The sequence below is a fragment of the Olea europaea genome, chromosome 10, assembly GCF_002742605.1.
Source record: "Olea europaea var. sylvestris chromosome 10, O_europaea_v1, whole genome shotgun sequence".
In the NCBI taxonomy this organism is placed as follows: domain Eukaryota; kingdom Viridiplantae; phylum Streptophyta; class Magnoliopsida; order Lamiales; family Oleaceae; genus Olea; species Olea europaea.
In genome coordinates, this window is record NC_036246.1 from 24,072,190 (window position 1) to 24,092,696 (window position 20,507).

At 33.3% G+C, this 20,507-nt stretch overlaps 1 protein-coding gene across 1 annotated transcript; it reads right to left on the minus strand.

Annotated features, from left to right (window-relative positions):
* Window positions 1-16,287: 16,287 nt before the first annotated feature.
* On the minus strand, window positions 16,288-17,295 carry LOC111401576. Its single transcript, XM_023029377.1, has one exon. It carries the CDS (start codon window positions 17,271-17,273, stop codon window positions 16,557-16,559), a length of 717 nt encoding a protein of 238 aa, XP_022885145.1. The 5' UTR covers window positions 17,274-17,295; the 3' UTR covers window positions 16,288-16,556.
* Window positions 17,296-20,507: the final 3,212 nt, after the last annotated feature.

Sequence of the window (20,507 nt, forward strand, 5' to 3'; positions counted from 1 at the left end):
TTAAACACTTTCCTTTCTGTAACTCGTGTGCTTGCGCCCCTTGGAGGCACGTTGTTTTTTTCGTTTCCAATTGTAAAGTTCATCGCCAATAAAAGAACACCCCTTTTTGGGACTTTGTCTCAAGAGGTTTCGTCCCTTACACAATCGTCTGATCCCCTTTAATTGTTAGCGAGTTAACCCGCGCGAAACACAATGTCCAAATAGTGTATCCAAATTATTTAAGTTGTTAACATCAAAAGGACAATGAACGCTTACTACAGAATCAATTATATAAAGTCTGATCAAAGAAATAATAAGGAACAAAATCTAATGAGCACCAAACTAATATGTCGTGAATGACTAATGAACATCATGTGGTATGATACATGTTACATTTGATAACAAAAATCGGAACATTAAGTATGTTGCATTATGTGGTACATATTGTGAAGAACAAAAATAATTTAAATTCATGAATAGAAATCTGAACTGCTAATTATGGTCTAATGAAGTGCATTTATGTGAGCCGTGTATGAACTTTGACGTTTGAGTTTAACAAAATGTTTAATGAACAGGTAATACGATGAGTAGGTATCTACAAATATTTAGTGGTCCAACAAATTCCTTATTTGGTAGGAATTAAAATTGAATTTTAGTAGATGCTAAAAAAAGTTGATGAAATGTATAGTTAAAAAGTTATGTGTCCCATAAAATATGTGGTTAAAATCAATTATTGACTTTAACTTAGTACTTGTTTGGTAGAAATTTTGATAATTGATTTTTTGACCGTTAGAGATAAAATAGGTCCTACATGTGAGATAAGAATTAAAAATGACGGTTGTAATAATAAAATAACGGTCAAAAAATTAATTTTAATTGACTTTTTAGTTGTACCAAAAAACTCTTAGATTAAAATCTGGATTTTAATTTCTACCAATCAAAGGCTTATTCTTTCACTTTACCCATGTCAATTGTCAAGGTAAAAATGAGTTGGCTATTCAGTTGAGTGTTGAGTAAATACTAAAATTGAAATGGATAGAATTAATATTTCTCAAGTAAGAATTAAACAAACAAGATCTAGTTAGAGGAAGAAAATATGAACTCAAAACTCTTATTCTAGTAAAAGACCATATTTGATAGTAAAATGACAAACAAAACTCGCGTTAGCACAACCAGAAGCTAGATTAGTTCATTTAAAATTAAGCCCCTTTCAATTTTGATAAAAATTAATGAAATGTGTAGTTGAAAAATTGTGGGTCTCATAAAAAGATGTAGTTAAAAATAATTATTGATTTTGGGTTAGATTAAAATATAAATTTAATTTCTACTGAATAGGAGCTAAGTCTAAAAAAGATCCTACATGTTATTTCACGGGCTATTTAAAGAAGATGCTGCATGTTGTTATTTTCTCTAATTTTTGTGCTATTGATGCAAATTTCTCAAAATTTAACTGTACATAACTTTTATATATATAAATTACTTTTCAAAACAAACAAACTTTCTAAAATACTTCATAAATCAAGTGGTAAATCAAATTATTAAATATATAATTATAATATAATATACATTTACTCTCTCTCTCTCTCTCTCTCTCTCTCAATTAACATATTGATATTATAATCCCCACGCCACAGACCCCACCCCACCCCACCCCAACCCAATCCAACCCAAAAAATCTTCAGAACTTCAAATATCTCTATACCCTCGACCCCGACGGACCCAACCCTCACCCTACCTCACTGTAGTAGACTCTAAAAATTAAAAATGTTTTTTCTCTTTATAGAAGCTCCCCCCCCCCCCTCTCTCTACACATTTATAGACACGTAATTTTACAGGTGGTAGAGTTAGTGGTGAGGTGGCACTATGTATGGTGTATTGAACATGATAAAGTACATTGGAGTTGATCTGTTTAATGGTGGTAGTGAGGATGGTGAGGGTCGTAGCAACATTTTGAGTATCGTGTGGTAGAAGTAATGCTGCATTGTAATCGATGAGATTTGTGACTAACTGTATTATATGTGATTAGATTTATTATTTGTGACCATACCTGTTTTATCTATGGCTAACTATGACTAGTTTGTATGTGACCAAGTCAATTTAATTTGTGATTGTATGTAACTAAGTCACTAACATGTATTATCCGTGATTAATATTGACCAAATTTGTAGTCAGTATGACTGTCTGTGACCAAATAGTCTAATTTGTGATTAGGCCTGGCAAAAAAATCGAAAAATCGATTAAACCGAACCGACTCAAGTCGATTTGGGTCGGTTTGGTCGAGCAAATTGATTTTAATCGGTTAATATAAAACCACTAACATGATGGGTTGGGTTGGTTATGGGTTAAAGATTCAACCCAAAGGTTAACCGACCCAACCTAACCCAATTATAATTTTTTTTTTAAGAGTCCTGGTTTTTAGAGTTTCAAATTTTAAAGGATTGTTTAAAGTTCCTAGTTTTGTAACTTTTCAGTTTTCTGTATACTGCGTGCATGATTGCATTTAAAATATTAATTAAAGCCTAACCTAATAATTAAATAAACCAAAAGGCGAAACCTAATATTAGAAAATAGAAAACACATTCAATTGCCTTTTCATCTTCTCTTCTCTGTGGTCCCAAAAAGGTGAAAACCGAAAACTATCAAATTCTAATTGCCATAACCGTTGCTATTTTCCTTTGTCTCTACTGACTACCACCTCCTCTATCGATTGTCTATTCATTTATTGAATATATATTCTTGACATACTAAAGGTTTGATTGTACAAATGGAGACAGGTGAAGTTTTTTTATTTGATTTAGTCAAGGGTAGAAGTAATTGTTAAATTAATTCCTTGTATCTCTTTCATATTTACGTTCAATTTCTTAGCCTTGCTTGCATTCTTGATTCTTGAATTTGTTTTTCTAAGAGACAAGAGTTTATTAATTTGGATTTTTTTCATAAAAAATATGGATTTCATATCCAAAATTCATCCAATAAAATAATGATTAGGTTGGATCTAATAGCAGATTTTTCTTGGCTTAATTTTCTTTATTGTCCACAATAACATATTTTCGTGATTACGACTCTTTGAGTTCAGTTTCCTAGTTGCTGTACTTAGTTTTCCTATTGAACCCATGTAAAGGTTATTGTAGGGCTAATTAATTAAGAAATGTCTTAAATTATGAGGATATAATTCTCAAATTTTGAATTGTGCATGGATTAAGTTGACTGAATTGGATGCAGTACAAGAAAAAATACATACTCAAATGGTTTAAAATTCATATGTTGAAAAGTGACTAAAATACATTATAATACCATATATATACATTTATGTGAAAAATACTTGCATGTGTAACTTTTCTTGGCAAATTAATATTTGGTGAGCTCTCTTTTGATTTCACATGCTGAAAAATGAAAAGGTTTAGAATTCTTTTTTTTTTTATTGCTCGTCAAAGTTTTGTTCTGAAGCTGCTTTTATTTTCTACATTTAATTTTATTCATTAAGATTAATATATGTGCCTACTTTGTACAGATTTGAATATCAATATCGACGATGAATGTCAATATATCAGTGGAACCCCAGCGACAAAAAATGCAAGTACAAATGCTGCAACTCTTCCTCCATTTCCACCATCATGTTTAGGGAAGAGAAAAAAGTAGTAGGAAAACATCAGATGTTTGGTATCATTTCACGATATTGGGCGACCCAAAAGCAGAAGATGTTAGGTGTGAGTGCAAATATTATGGGCAGTCTTACGCTTGTGGAGCTAAGAAGTGTGGGACGAGTACTTTAAGAGCTTATTTGATTAAGCATTGAAAGAAGTATCATGGACGGCTAGAAGATAAAAGGCAAAAAATCTTAAGTTTTGATAAACAAGATGAGGGTGGTGCAACCAATCTTCTTGCTGTTGGGTTTAGTAATGAAGCGTGTAGAAATGCATGTGCTAAAATGGTAGTAATCGATGAACTACTTTTTAGCTTTGTCGAAGGGAAGGGATTTAGACACTTTTGTAGCGTAGCGTGTCCTAAGTTTGATCTCCATCTCGTAGGACTGTTGTTAGAGATATTCACCAATTGTATTTGAATGAGAAATTGGAGCTAATAAAAAACCTCACTACTCAACGTCAAAGAGTTTCACTTACCATAGACACTTGGACATCTATTCAGAATATAAATTATATGTCTCTTACAGCTCATTATGTTGACTCTAACTGGATGCTTCAAAAATGAATTTTGAACTTTTGTGTGATACCTAATCACAAAGGTGAAATGTAAGGTTATTGAAAGTTGCTTACATGAATGGGGTCTTGATAAGGTGTTTACAATCACGGTGGACAATGCTAGTGCAAATGAAACGGCTATTACATATATTAGGAGGAAGATGATGGGTTGGGGCAATGGTGGGTATGTTTTAGATGGCAAATATTTGCACATGAGGTGTTGTGCACATATTATAAATTTGATAGTGTGTGAGGGGTTGAAGGAAGCACAAGGTTCAATAGTTAGCATTCGAAATGCAGTGAAGTATGTGAAATCTTCACCGACAAGGTATGAAAAATTGAAGGAGTGTGCAACTAAAGAAAAAATTGAACCAAAATCACTTGTATTTCTAGATATTCCTACGAGATGGAATTCCACCTATTTGATGTTGGAGGCCGCTTTGAAGTGCCAAAAAGATTTTGAGCGCTTAGAAGAAGAAGATGGGCATTACTTAGGCAATTTTCGAGAGGATGATTGTGGTAGAAGAAGGGGTGGACCTCCTTTATTAATCGATTGGGAAAATGCCTCAATTTTTGTAAAATTCCTTAAAAGTTTTTATGACGTGACTTTAAAATTTAGTACTTCATTACATGTTGGTTCCACGATTTATCTTCATGAAGTATGTTCACTTGTAGCAAATTTGGAAGATTGGAGTTCAACTAAAAATTATTTTTTAGGTGAAATGGCTAGAAACATGAAGCGAAAATTTGACAAGTACTAGGGAAACATGCACAATGTCAACCAAATGTTATTGATTGCTACCGTGCTTGACCCAAGATATAAATTGGATTATGTTTTGTATTGTTTTTGTGAAATTTATAAGGATAAGGAATTGGCTAGCACCATGACCCAAACATTGAAGGAAATTTTGATATTTACTTATGATTGGTATATAAGGTCATATATAAGTCCTCAAAGTAGTCAAGTATCGATGGAATCAGATTCTGCAAGTGGTTTTCGTCTGCAAGTCATGTTAGTTCCACTTGTAGTGCATCTTCTGCTCATATTTTCAAGTTTAAAGAACAACAAGCAGCAAAAGATCTAGTTGAGATAATAATGATGTGGAAAGATACTTATTGGATGCTTGTGAAAATATAGAGGGTAAGGAGTTTGATGTCCTTAATTGGTGGAAGGTACATGGAAACGAGTATAGAACCTTGTGCAAACTAGCAAAAGATATTTTAGCAATTCAAGTGTCTACTGTGGCTTCAGAAAGTGCTTTCAGTACGGGAGGGAGAATTCTAGATCCTTTTCGTAGTTCTTTAACTACTAGGTTGGTCGAAGTTTTAGTTTGCACCCAAAATTGGCTCAAATCTACTCCAAGAGAGTACAAATTTACATAGAGGATGTGAAGTATTATAACAAATTGGATGAAGGTAAATAACTATTTCATTTAGTTTGTTACTATATGCGTTAATTCAATAATTTTTTTAGAGCTTTCGAAACCAACAAAAATGAATGAAGACTCCAGCAGCAAGGATGGATGATTTATGCTATATCAAGTTTTTCAAGTAGGTACTTCTATTTTTTTATTTTTTGCATCACATTTGATCCTAGCTTTATAATGAAATATGATTCATGTTTCCATGTATGATTGCAGGTGAAGGTGCTTCAAACTGGATAATTTAACCTTAGTTTCTTGCAGAGGGAATTCAGCCAGCAAATTGTGCTTAGGATGTTGTTTATATGTTAAATGATGGAAATTTGACCAATTTTAATTGTTAAATTTGGAAATGATGTTCTGGGTAATATTTGTTATTAATTTTGCTTTCATTACAAACAATGAATTAGTATTTCAATTTTCAATTTTTAATTCCTGCATGTTTGGCTCTTTTAATTTTATTGATTTCTAGTGTCAAATCTGGCACTTTGAGTAAAATTAATAGCATGTTATGAATTTACTTAATTCACCAGCCCATATGTCATGGATTTTTGTTAATTGCAAACAAAAAAGATTAGACTTTAGATGTACTCAAATTGGGTCCAAAAGCTTTATTACTATTTTTTAAAATTCAGTTTAGGGAAAGACAAAATCGATTAACCGAACCGAACCGATTTGGTTTAAGAGCTTGATTGGGCTGGTTTGGGTTGAAATTTATCCAGTTTCGAGTTGGGGTAAAAATTGACCCAACCTGAACTATGCCCAGGCCTATTAACTCACTGTTAATCTAGTCACAAACGATCACAGTGAAGACAAAATCGATTACACCATGTCACAATAAACACATACTTGGTCGTAGAGGTCACTACTAATAAATCTACATACACCAAAAATCAACACCACAATCCATAACCACTCACAACCAATATCACTCCAATGCACCACGATTACTACCTTCAGCACAAGTTTACCTTTATTGTAACTGTCTGTAACCAAGTTTACAAACAGTTATAGTTAAAACTAAGCTAGTCATAATCGGTCACAATGAAGAATAATTTATTCATAATTGATCACAATTAGCACAGACTTAATCACAGAAAGTCACCACAAATAAGTTCGCACACACCGCAGAATAGCACCACAATCCATTACCATCACAACCCAAACTAGCAAGCTAAGTAGGCCTAAATTAAGACCAAGAAATTTCCCGACCTCCAATCCACCACCATCTGCACCTCAATCTATAATCACCACCATCACCACCTGTAGTGCACCCCCACCACCGCCAGAATTTGCAAACCATGATCAACACCTACACCACAACTCACCATCATCAAAACTTATGATAAAACACCATCATCAACTCCTGCAATGCAACACTGCCACAACCACCGATTGCCGCTGATTTTCATAACATTCCCTACCCTCACCATCTCCGGCACCATAGAGAGATAGACTAGAAAAAAGGTTACATTATAGCCCCTCTCTATCAATTATACCGCCACCATTGTACCAACACTAGCGTCTAGCACCACCACCTCCACCTGTAACTCCAACCTAATCGCATCTAGAGAAGACGGCAGGAAGAAAATGGTGGTTAGAGGAAGACGTGGTTGAAAGAAGGCGATGGTTGGAAGAAGATGACGAGCAGATCTCGAGCAGATTATAAAGAGAGAAAGTGATGTTGTATGGAGAAAGAGATTTTTTTTTTTTTTTTTTTAAGGAAAAGAATTGAAAGAATAGGAAAGAAGACGCATCTATAATGGCGATATTTACTTATAGGTGGGGATGTGGTTAGAGAGAGAGAAATCATTTAATGAATAAAAATGGAAACAATGGAAAATGTTAATATAATATATATTTTATATATATTATATATATATAATATATAAAAATGGGGAGGAAATTTCATTATTCACAAATCAGATATTTAATATTTAAATATTAAATATACAATTTTCATCTCAAACCCTAATTAACTTTCCTTCTCATTTCTCTCACTATATCGCTCCATACCCACCTCTTTTTTTTCCCTAATCCTAACACTATTTCCCCCATTTTCTTCCTCTCTTCATCTTCTCAATCTATTCTCTCTCTACTCTTACCTCTTCTTCTCTCTACCTCACAGTTGCCACCTACAAAAAAGATGGAGAAGAGATGGAAGGTCGTCGAAAAGAAAAAGTAGCAGTGAGACTTCTTTCTATTTGCTGCAGATTTGAACAACCGTCACCACAAACTCCGACCATCGTCATCGTAGTTTTTCTTAAAGGAACTAATCTATGAGATTTACAGAGGAAGGACACAACTTAAGAATTGTCGGGGTGGGTGGTGAATGTTTTGCGGTTTGAATGAAAGTATTGGTGGAGGATAATGAAGTTGCTAGAGATTTTGGGGCTTTTCGATGATGATTGTAGGTGTAGTAGGAGATTTCTGTATGATGGTTTTGGTGCAATGGTGGTGGTAGTGCAGTGGTTGTTGGTTGTGGGATGGTGGCGTTGGTGGCGGCGGCGCAGTGATATATCTGACGATAGCAGTGATTTTTTTAAGATCGCCGATGGATTTGGTGGTGGATCTGGTGGTGTAGTGACCAATAATTTGGATTCTTGTAACTAAAAAATAACGCGTGATCGATAAATTGTGGCCAATAAAATTTTGATTTTGTGATTGATGAATAACATGTTACTTATAAAAAATTTCTTTGTGACCAAATAATAATCTGTGACCTCTAAAATTTTTTATATGTGACCGAGAAATAAGTCATGACTAATAATTTGATAAGTTGTGATCCAAAATTAATTTGTGAGTAATTAATTAGATATTTGTTGTCCATAAAATAAGTTGTGACTTGTAAATTTGTGATTTGTGACCAATGAATAATAGTGACCTATTAATTTAATAAATTTGTGATCGATGAATAAATTATGACTTATACAATTTTTAATTTTTAATCATGAAATAATTTGTGACCCTATAAAAAATTTTATTGTGATCGAGAAATAATTTGTAACCAATTAATTTATAATGACCAAATTGTATAGATTTATGATCTTAATATATTTAATTAATAAAATATATGTTTAATTATTTAGTTTATAAATAAACATTTTTTAAAAATTTTGATTTGTGAAATTTTAAAATTTGTTTCTTAATTTTGAGATGTGGCATATTTAATCTCTTATATATGAATTTTTCCCATGTTAAATCCATGTTTTCGTGTAATTTTGCCCTTTATTTACATAGAAACGGGCCGGAGTATGAAATTTGTTATCTGGGCTTTAGTAAAACCTCAGCAAGGAAAAGATGGAAAAATAGGTCCAAAAGTGGAATTGTTTTGAAAAATACTGCAGAATCGAATTCTAGAGAAATTACCTCCTCTTCCGCGTTTATTTTTATTTATTTATTTATTTAAGAGAAATACTGCAGATCAAAACACCCGCCATTTCAACTCCAAAATGTGCAATGGAGTTTCCATACACATCATAATCCAAAATAGCTGGCCACATAATTCAGAATCTTAAATTTCTCCTCAATTTAATCCAAAATATTTGTAACGACGTTTATGCTCTTAGTGCATTTTAGCAATCAAGTAAAAATCATTACATTTGAAACTACAATATTTTTCAAAATTGTTTACTGAATGAAGTAGGGAGACAAATTTCCACAACAAATTGTAGGCCTCACCATTTTAACCAGAATCGAATCTTCTGAACCAAAATCGAATAATAAATGGAAGTTCTGGTCCAATTCCCAAAAAAACAAAAAAACAAAAAAGGAGCTAGAACCGATAACTGACTATATTCGGTTTGGTTCTTGGTTCCTGAACCAGAATTTAAATGGAACCGATTTTTATAAAAAAAAAAAAAATTATTTACAATTTATAGGCTGGAAAAAAAAATTCCAAAACCCAAAAGATCCTAATTTTGGTAGTAATTAGCCTAAAACTTTAAACTCTAACCCTAAAAAATTAAATTGGTTCTTAATTTTTTACATTTCACCTTACATCAGATTGTTGTATTTCAGATATAATTATATGTTAATATTTACAATTTGAGCTTTTTATAAATAAAAAATTTCAAACAAGTTGTAATATAATAAATCAAAGCGTTCATTTTTTGCAATTCAAGCTTTTTATTTTCTTGTTTTGTTAATAAACTTAAGCGATTTTTTTTAATTTTTTAATAACGCTTGGCAATTGAATTTGATATATTCATTGAGTGCACTGTGTTTTACCTTTTTGTTAGCTTGAGTTCACGGTTCTCTTTATATATATATAAATTATTATTTAAACAGAGCGAGTTCAATACGCGGACCATATTTTTTTGGAAGTAGAAGAATTTAAATATTGTTCATAATTAAATTATATGCCTAATATGCTTCTCTTATAGATCGAATAAGATTTTTAAGAAAATAATTTTTCTCTAATTATAATTTCATTTTTTTATTTTCGTGACTTTTAGTATCCAATATTTTGCTTTTTGAAGATTTTTTAACTAAAATTTCTCTATTGCACAAATATTTTCGAGTAGCAGCGTACTGAGTATATATACCAAAATGGTCTATGTGAAATATTTATTAAGTAAATGTATATAAGAATGTTATGGGTAGAATAGAAACTGAACCGAAACCGACGGTTTGGGTTTGAGTTTGATTCCGGTGTTTATAAAGACCCAAATGATTCCATTAGCAAAACATCCAAAGCATAATGGGTGGTTCTGGGTATTGAAATACCCTAACCAACCCATCCAATGCCCAAATCTCTTGTACAAATTTGGCATCGTGGTTGGATCGCACTAGTTTTGAGTACCAAAGAAAATGAAAAATTACTTCTTTTCAGCTAAAACTGGCTTTCATTAAATTTCATAAGCCAAAATTCGTCAAAACCACCTGGCCTCCAATTAAAGAATTTTTATAGTAACTATGGTAAGTAACTATTTCAAGAAATAAATTTTTTCCTTCGTCCGAGAAGCATATTGTCCTTGAAAATTAATCTGAAAAAGGGACGAATGTTTGTAGATAAAATTGCCTGTCCCACGTAATTAAGAAAGCAGCGAGAGTGAGAGTGGGAGTGGGACAGAATACATTGCATCATTTTACTATCACCTTTAAGAAAGCAAAAAAAAGATTAAGGAAAACATAAGTATTTAATTTATAGAGTGAAGAGGAATTGTGTGAATCTTCATACTGATAATAAGGGATATCCATATGTCATATGTGAAACTCTGGATGAGTGGTAATAAAGAGGCCTATCTTTATTTTTAATCCGGGAGTTAATTAATTATCAATTCCACTATTTAAGTTTAATGTCCTTCAAGATGTTGGATATGTAGAAACAGATATTTTTTCTGAGCATGTTACGGTGTTGGATCTAAGCGACTAAGCCCCTCTTTGACACTCATTATTTTCAAACTTTTTTTTTTTACATACTCAATTTCAACCATATATTCACAAATAAAATATTTGCACGTAAACTCAAAACTTTTTTATACTTTTTAACCATACATTCTACTAAAAAAACACTATTCAACACTTTGTTTACCACAATTAATAGTTGTCAAATAGGGGCTAAACTTCGTTAAGATATAAATAAAAAATTTTTACAAAAGAAATAAATTAGTTAACGCACTCCTTATGAGTAGAAACTTTTTTACAACTAGTTCAAATTTCTCAAGTCCCTTCAACTCACACAATATATTGAGCGTATGGATTGGACTACACCGTAGTTAGGCATGTTAAGTGAGGAGAGCCAAAATTGATTTTTCTCGTCCGTTCCACTCGTCGACTCACATGGACCTCATTTTCTTCAAGCAAGCCATCTTGTACTCGGATTGCCGCTAATCGTAGCATTGAAATAAAGAAACAATAGACAAGCAAACAATACACACATTTCAATTTGTGTTAAATCACAATCGAACATGGATTAATACCATCAATTTCAAAGAACACTACTAATCAAATCGACTAGTAGATTTAGAGGTTTTTTATTTTTACCCCTTTTTTCCCTAGCCATGTCACAAAGTGTATGGTTATTAATATCTTTGTCAAAATAAATCATTGGAAGTATGTATATAACATAAAGAAAAAGAGACACTTTTGATTTGTGCGCTTTAAGAGTGCAATAATTGAGCACTAACCTCCACCCACAATCGCTTTTTCTTGACTTCCCTTTTTGTTTCTGTTTTAAAGTCGTCTTATTTTATTTAATTAACCTAATTGCTAAACAAAACTTGTAGCCCATTATGCGCACACATATAATTACTGGCAAAAATGTTCTATCTTTTATACGTATAATAAAAATCTACGTAAACCACGATATAAAAGTGAACACGCTATCATACTTTTCAATTAAATCAGTTATCGAATCAAACATTGATGGTGATTCGCATTCTTTGACCAAAGTAACATATATTCATTTCTCAAAATTGAAAAGAAAAAATATTATCGTTTTCATTATAGTCCGTTGAATCGTCAAGTGCCGCGACTTAAATATATAGACAAACATACATTAAATTTCATTGATTGCGATCTTAAGGACGTGAAACATGGGACTTATGTAAATAAATTAATTAACACGTCTTTGTTGGAAAGTTCGATCCAATCATGCATTATACTGTTAATTTATAACTAGATATTTTCAGTAAAATAGGAGTGTTGACTTGAGGGTTGATATAATTACGTGAACAGCTTGAATTATTGATTTTTAAAAGTTTAATTAATCATAGTTCAAGTGCAATAAGCTATGATGTGACTTTAGGGTGCCTATATAATTTATTTTTAGTTATAGTTTTTGGATTTAGCATACATTTAACGCATTGTGCATGTTAGCTTAAAATAATTACTTATATCTAAGTTTACTTATAACTAAATTAGTACATGCATTTTGTAACAAATGATTTTTGTTTTTGAAAAAGTTAAAAAAAATAAAAATTATATATATATAGTGCATGTTAGCTTAAAATAATTACTTATATCTAAGTTTACTTATAACTAAATTAGTACATGCATTTTGTAACAAATGATTTTTGTTTTTGAAAAAGTTAAAAAAAATAAAAATTATATATATATAGTGCATGTTAGCTTAAAATAATTACTTATATCTAAGTTTACTTATAACTAAATTAGTACATGCATTTTGTAACAAATGATTTTTACTTTTTTATTCACACGAGACTATTGCGCAAATGAAATGATATCAACCATTTTGTCAAGCTTTTTCGGGCAAAGTAGTTTAATTCGTGGAAACATAAACTTTAATTCCATGTAAATAATTTGTGCGAGCCATCTTTTTTCTTTTTGAAATTGGAGTTTTTGGATTGGATCTTTTGATAGTATGCTTTATACATTAACATAAAAGAAATTGAACTTTTTTAAAAGTTTCCTTTTTGTATTGCTCCAATTGAACTCTTCGAGCTCAATTATTTTATAAGCTCTTAAGTTTTGGAACTCTGCATGCAATAATGCATCACGCAGAACCTTGGTTTGTGAGTTTTCTGGATGCAATGATGCGTCGACCAACATGCATTTTCTTTTTGCCCTGGGCTCCATTTTCCTAATGACATATCGATCGTATTTCTTTCGAGATGATAGAAAAAATGGGCAATTTGTCTTTTCAGAGCTATCGTCCTCGAGATTTTCGACCTAGTTTAATCTTTCTCGGACGCAGTAAAATCTAGGGATTCCATCAAAAATCAATTTTACAATATGGAGCGCCCTCAAAATCATGTTCCAAGAGACTCATTAAATTAACATTTTAATTTAGAGAGTGAGTTCTCAGTCTCTCTAATTAAATGCATTCAAAGTATTTCAATTTTTAATATAGAAAATAATGAAAAATTCAAAGAAAGCTAGTTAAAGTGAAAGATATAGAAAAGTAATAATTATTTTTGAGAATAGCAAAATTAAGTGTTAAGGTCCTGTTTGGTAACCATTTTTTCAAAATGCATTTTTCTCTCTCTTCTTTTCAACCGCACATTCTTTATTAAAATAATATTATACGTAAATACATTTTTACATAAAAATGTCTTCCAAATACCATCTAAACATAAATAGCAAGTTGGAGGACTTCAAAATTTTAACTTTCTAAATTCATAAATACTCTCCAAATGATAGAGTATACTTTCAAAATAGAGAAACTTTTGGAAATGTTCTTAGGCTGTATTTCAAAATAAGTTAAATCTATATATAAGTTATTTATTTGACAAACATAATTTTTAAGTTACTTTTCAACGAGTAAATTTTAGCTTACTTTATATAAAATATCTTTAAATACTCTTTTTTTAAAGAAAAAAAGAGGTTGCTTTCTCAAAAGCCGCAATGTATATCGTAATGGAACTAACACACAGACACGACAGTCCAAAGGCGTTAAAGAATGGAAAAGCAAGTTCATAAAGAACAAGTGTCTTGCAATTTCCTCATTTTCACACTTTCATCTAACAAATCACCTGAACTTTTGGCTTTTAATTCTTCATTTGTATCTGCATTACTGCATAAAGTTAATTACTTTTATCCTTCAACTAAGTTGCCCACAAGAAATTACAACCTTATTTTATATAAAGTAATTTCTCTAGGTCACATTTGAAATTTGCTTTGTAAGAACATCATTTATTGCGTGACAACGATCGACTAAACAAATTTGAATCTGCTTTCTCTAAGTTATATTTGTAATTCACTTTATAAGATCATACTTTGATGGTCGATTACGTAACATTTGTTGAATATTGATGTAATAAAAATGTGATCCCAAGCCCATTATGTATGTAGAATTTATTTATTTATTTCTTTTTGTTTTTAGTACAATTTTATTCTAAAGAAAAATGTTTGTTAAGAAGTGATTCCACTTTGATATATCATATGCTATAGCCTATATTATTGTGAATATCTTTTACGTCCCAAAGTTTATTATTTAGTTATTATTACTGTGTTTACTTTCTATATTGATGAAAATTAAATTATGATTACAAATTTTTAAGGTGCGTGTGTATATCTGAATATTTAATAATTAAAAAAAATAAAATTAACCTTTAATTTGAGTACTCCATTTAAGTCTTTGACCAGCGAATTTTTTTTGACATAAAGGGTGACATCCTCTCGTAGCACATGTGGTCCCTTCCCACATTGTGAGTATCGATCAGCCATTATGTCAAAAAAATTCGATCACCATAACATTGTTGGTGAATCATTTTCTTTCTTTACTTATTTCAAAGCCTGAGTCTAAAGACATTGCAAAAGATTCCAACTTTCTCATGTAAAAATACACTAAAGGTTCAAATATAGGTCTATTTATATGTAAATTTCTTGAAAAATAGATTTATGTGGAAATTGAATTTTTTAGAGAATATATGATTAAAAAATAGAAAAAAATTATGGATCTATGTAAAATATTAAAATTATTTTATTTGAAGAATGTATAACTGAAAATAAGTTTGGAAAAAAATAAATTTTAAAGAATATATATGAAGCAGGGGCTTAACAAGTTGTTATATCTTAAGACGAATAAAACTGTAAAGCCAAACTTGACCAGAAAGAATTTGAAGAAATAAATATTAATTATTTAGAAATAAAACAAAGCAATTTCTTAACATCTTTTGTTAAGTTGTTAACTAAGTCGACACCCATATAGAAAGAAGTGAAGTTTCTTTCCAAAACGTCGTATAAAATAAAAGGAAAAAGAAAAGAAAAATGAAAAGTGAACAAATTAAATAAGTTGATTCAATTTTAAATAAAATAATCAAATATAACTGTTAAAATCAAGTTGATGCACTTTGGATAAAGGAGGATCTCAATATCAGCTTTCCCATAAAGGAGTCTGGCCAGGTCAATGAGTGCCTTTGTCCCAGTGGCACTCTAAAGCAGTATAAATATAAATATAAGAAAATGCAAAAATTATTAACGAGCCTGTTTGAGCCTCATTTTTTTTTTACTAAAAATACATTTTAAAATAGTAAATTGATGTAAAATATATATAATTAAAAAATAAAAATTTGGGTTTGCGTATATATTGAAAAATGTATGGTTGAATAGAAGAAAGAAAAAAATGTATTTTACAAATAATGGGGATCAGACAAGGACTAGGTATAGTATTAATTAACACTATAAGAAAGAATTGAAGAAATTTAAGTTAGAAAACATTAAAATTTTTGTTAGAGGTAATACTTTTCTAATTTCTTCTTTACACATTTTGTCAAAACTGCAAACTGGAAAAGGTGCTAACCATATACAAAAGAAGATCTTACTTAGCTAAGCATCTTAATGACTCATGTTGGCTTTGTCAAGCTAGTCTCAAGCAGTGTTGACTTTGTCAACTTGGACATTTTTCGACTAAGCTTCCTTCTTGGAATGTGCTGGACTTTGTTGCCGCAAGACTCGATCGAGTCTCACTCGATTATTCAGTTGGTAATAGTAAAATCTAATTTATTTATAAATTCGTCAATAATTCAATCGTGCTTCTGGCCGATAACATTCGTTGGTGATGTTTTGCCCATTAAGTCACATTTTTTATTAGGCTCTTGCACTAGTGCCTTCGAGTGAGAACTAGCCCCCCAGGCAAGGTACAATTTACCTCAGACTTTAACTTTGTCGACTTCTTGCTTTTTCTTTAGGACATGGGCTAGTTGGCTCTCGGAGTAACACTACCAGTTGTTGAGTCCTTTGAAAAGTAATTTAAATTGCTCAACTTGAAAAAAAGACTCCAATATTGTCAACAAAATTATTATAAATGTTCTTTTTCTGGTAGCACAAGGAATATTCATAACATTCATTACATTATTTTTCTCATAAAGTTTCTAGAACACAGTTCATTCTTATTCATAATTAATGGAAAGATCCCTTCACTGATTCTCGATTTCTCATGCTCATCGAAGGACCTGGATTTATCATTTCTGCGTGGCCTCGAATGCATGAAAATTCCGGCACTACCAGATTAATCTGAAACCAACTTATAATCAAATTTACTTATTCAAGATTATCCAAAATAAGCAATTCCATTTTGCTTTTTCAAATCCTTATAGAACTTCATAATGAACTTTTCAGCAGCTTCATCTACATGATTATCCTCTTCAGTATCCCTCAATGGAAATGGAGAATCAGTAATCCTGAGTTGCCTCACCATAGGGCTCTTCCCGAAACCTGGCAAGGCCGGTGACGCTGCCTCGCTGTGGAGCATCTCCAAGGCTTTCACCAACTCATTTGCAGTCGCAAAATCGTTGGCCATGGGTGGCGCGTGGACGCGGCGGTGGATGCTCTGTTTGAGCTTGTTGAGATTAAAGGGAATATGGAAATTGGGATAAGCCGGGCTGTTACTGCAACTGAACTCGTATTCAGTGACTGAGACAGGGAACGACAGATTGCGGTTGTGTAGGCGGCGGCCGGAGGCGGCGGACCATTGGTGGAACATGAGATTTTGAATTGCCTTGCCGGCAATTTTGCCACGTTTCATCATCACGTTAAGATCAGCCAATAATTTCCCCTTTGATATGCCTTTTCTCAACATGAAAAACATCACACGCATTATGTTCCATATTTTCTTGGCTATAATTGGTAGATTTTGCTCCATTTTTTTGATAGATTTTGGTGTTTTTAGAGAGAGAGAGAGAGAGAAACTGGAGGGGGCGGGGTGGAAGAGAGAGAATCTTGACAGAAGATTGTTTTGAACATTGAATTGGGGGAGGCATATGAGCATGGTATATAAAGGCCTTCAAAGAGGAGATAGGACGCTCCAAATTGCACGTTGATAATAAATAAAATGACCTTAGGTTTTTAACTGAAAATCATACGCGTCACTATTCATTACTTATTTAGTTCAGTGATGTAATCTACCACGTGTGATACTCACTACCACATAGATTAAATGCCAAAACATGGGATTTTTTTCTTTTCTTTTCAATTCTTGAAATGCTAAATCTATCCCATGATATCTTGCATATTCCTGTTAAAATGAATGGTTGAGTATTGTAGTGCACGGTAAAGTAAATCATAAAATTTTAAGATTAGTACTATAAGTGATACGAAGTTTGAGGTTTGGTGAGAGCACGTCTGCCTGAGTGTCATGTATCGTGAAAAAAAAAAAAAGAGTAAAATTTGGTGGCTGTTTCGCGCGGGTTCGTCGCTAACAATTAAAAAGGGATCAGACGATTGTGTAAGGGACAAATATCTTGAGACAAAATCCCAAAAATGGGTGTTCTTTATTGGCGATGTCTTTACAATCGGAAAGTAAAAACAGAATGCCTCCAAGGGGCGCAAGCACACGAGTTACTGAAAGAAGTGTTTAAATCTAAACTAAGAAATTTAAAATTACATGTTCTCTGTTCGAGAGTTTTTTGATTCGGGGTATTTTGCTCTATGTTTTTTCTTCCTTTTATACTCCTTGGATGATCTCTTTGTGATTAACATCCTAAAAACTACTTAATCGTTTTATAACTGTTCACTTTCCTCGTAATGACCAACTTGTCATGGAACTGCCTTTTTAACTGTTGCCATTACTCTTTGTCGTTCAACTGTTTTCGATTGAATTCCTTGAATCGTGGAACGTGATAGGGCTGCTTAATAACTGCTTTGATAGCTGCGCTTCTTGATAACAATAACACTTCATGTTTGCTAAGACTTTGGACGACTCGAAGGTTTGGGCGAAAATAGAGTAGTAGCTCTGGGCGACTGCATGGCATTTCATTCGCTCAGATCCTGGGCGACTTGCAAGCTTGGACGATGGTGTTACCGCGTTCACGGGCCTCTCTATTTGGGCCTTCATTCTAAATTGTCTGATTAGGTTTCATTCTTTGGGCTATCTGATTTGGGGATCCTCTAATTGGGCTTCATTCTTTGGGCCGTTCGATTTTTATGTGTCAACAATTACCCTCCAATATGGCAGAATTAATACCAATTATTAAATTTTGTCATATTTACTTTTGTGTTTCCAGCAACATTCGAAGTTCCTAAGAATTTCAATAATTGTTTTCTTCCACAACTTTGAAAAGGTGCGACGTTTTGCAAACCCTTATAACCCCCAAATACGCCATTTCACTGCACCATTAAATCACGCCTCACTTTTTCGCGCTTCTCTCTCACATTTCTACTGTTAATCTCTTTACTTCCCTGCTACGTAACTCTGAAAAAACTCATTTCGTCCCTAATGGCTACTTCACAATCTCAATCTGGCGACTCCTTTACTTTTGAAGACTTTTAGAAACCCCTTAATCGTCCATACATAACTCCGAACTTTCTCGCATCTGCCAATGTCGAACTCAATGAGTTCTACCTAGGTCCTTTCTTCAACAATGCAGAGGCAGTCGAACAAGCGGCGGTGGGCTAGCTGTTTCCTTGTACTCAAGGCCCTCCATTTCTAAACTCTCTGCTGCTGGGGCCACTTCGCGAAAGAGGTATTCGCACTTGGCCCAAATCTGACGTAATTTTCGGTAGGTGGCATGCTCGCCTTGTGGACCATGGTCCTACTAAGGCGCTTTTTGATAATGTTAGGATTTCTAATTTGTTAGAAATCTCTCTTCAACCCTCTACTTTTGATTCAGCACTTTTTTCGATCGCTTTAAGTTTTTGGTCTTCTGAATATAATACATTTGTTTTCCCTCTTGGCCCCATGTCTATTACTTTAAGGGATGTTGGGGCCCTAGTGAATCTGCCACCTTTGGGCGATACCATTTTTCCTGGTATCTTGGTTTCTGGTGGCACCCCAAAGTTTGGTAAAACCTTCACCGAGTCTTATTCAAGCCTGCAAACTCTTCATAACCATTCAAGCGCTGAGCCTTCTTATACTGAGCGAGTGGCCTTTCTTCTGGTTTAACTTTGTAAATATGTTTTATGTGTGCCAAGCATAAAGCCCTCCCTGAGCTATTTACCCATAGCGCACGAATTGGAGCGTGGCAGGCCTCTGAATTTATGTTCTTTCTTTTTGGCTGCCCTCTATAGAGGCATGACTTCTCTTCAAACTCAATTGAAGAATGGTGCATCTCCCACTGACAGTGGACCTCTTTGGTTCACTCAAATATGGTTGAGATCCTATTTTCCATTGTTTGGTGCTCCATCAATTTCTCGTCCTTCTACTAGCTGTTATGGGCTAGCCATTGAGCCCCTGTCTCCTGCAAATATGTTTAGAAGGGACATTTTTTCATTCTTTTATTCTTTGGATTCAATCCCTTCCTTCTTTCCTTTTCCTCCCTTTTTGACTCCAGACTATGTGCATCCTCCCTCTACTATAGACAGCGCGAGCACCTCTTTGCTCATTTGGATCCAGTTTTTAACCGAGAGGGAGTTATTTCATGATATTTTGACTGAGACCAATGCCAAGGCAGGGGTAGAAATATATGCTCCCCAATTTTTTGCTCGTCAACTTGGTTTCGGCCAAACCTGGCATGTTCCTCCTTGTTATTCAATAAACTTGATAGACCGTTTCCATATTATTAATAAGGCGGAGGCAGAGGCAGAGGTTATAAATGCTCGCAATCTTCTTTTGACGAGCCATTTTTCATTAGCCCCCTACAATTCTAGCCATGCCATCCATCCCCTTTTTGAACAGCTCTGGCCGTCAGTGAAGCACGGATTGTTTGCGACTGATGCCAATCGTGCCTTTCATTCACTGGACTAGCCGATAATTTCTTTCCCTCCTCCTGTTTTAGTCACTCCTTTGTCCATCCGGAGTCCTTCTCCTCCTCGTCGCGCTAAACAGTCTGCTCGTCCATCTTCTTCTCTCCCTACCAAGCCTACTGCAGCCAAAAGTGCCCTAAGCCGCAAACGGCTAGCCTCAGCATCTCCCATTCTGGAGGATGATGTTGATGATGATGATGATGATACCCCTCTTATCATCAGGAGGAAGGTAATTAAATTGGTTTACTCACAAGCATACTTTTCCATACTTGAAACTTTTCTGTGTGTTGATGATTTATTTGGACTTCTCAGAAAAGTTCAG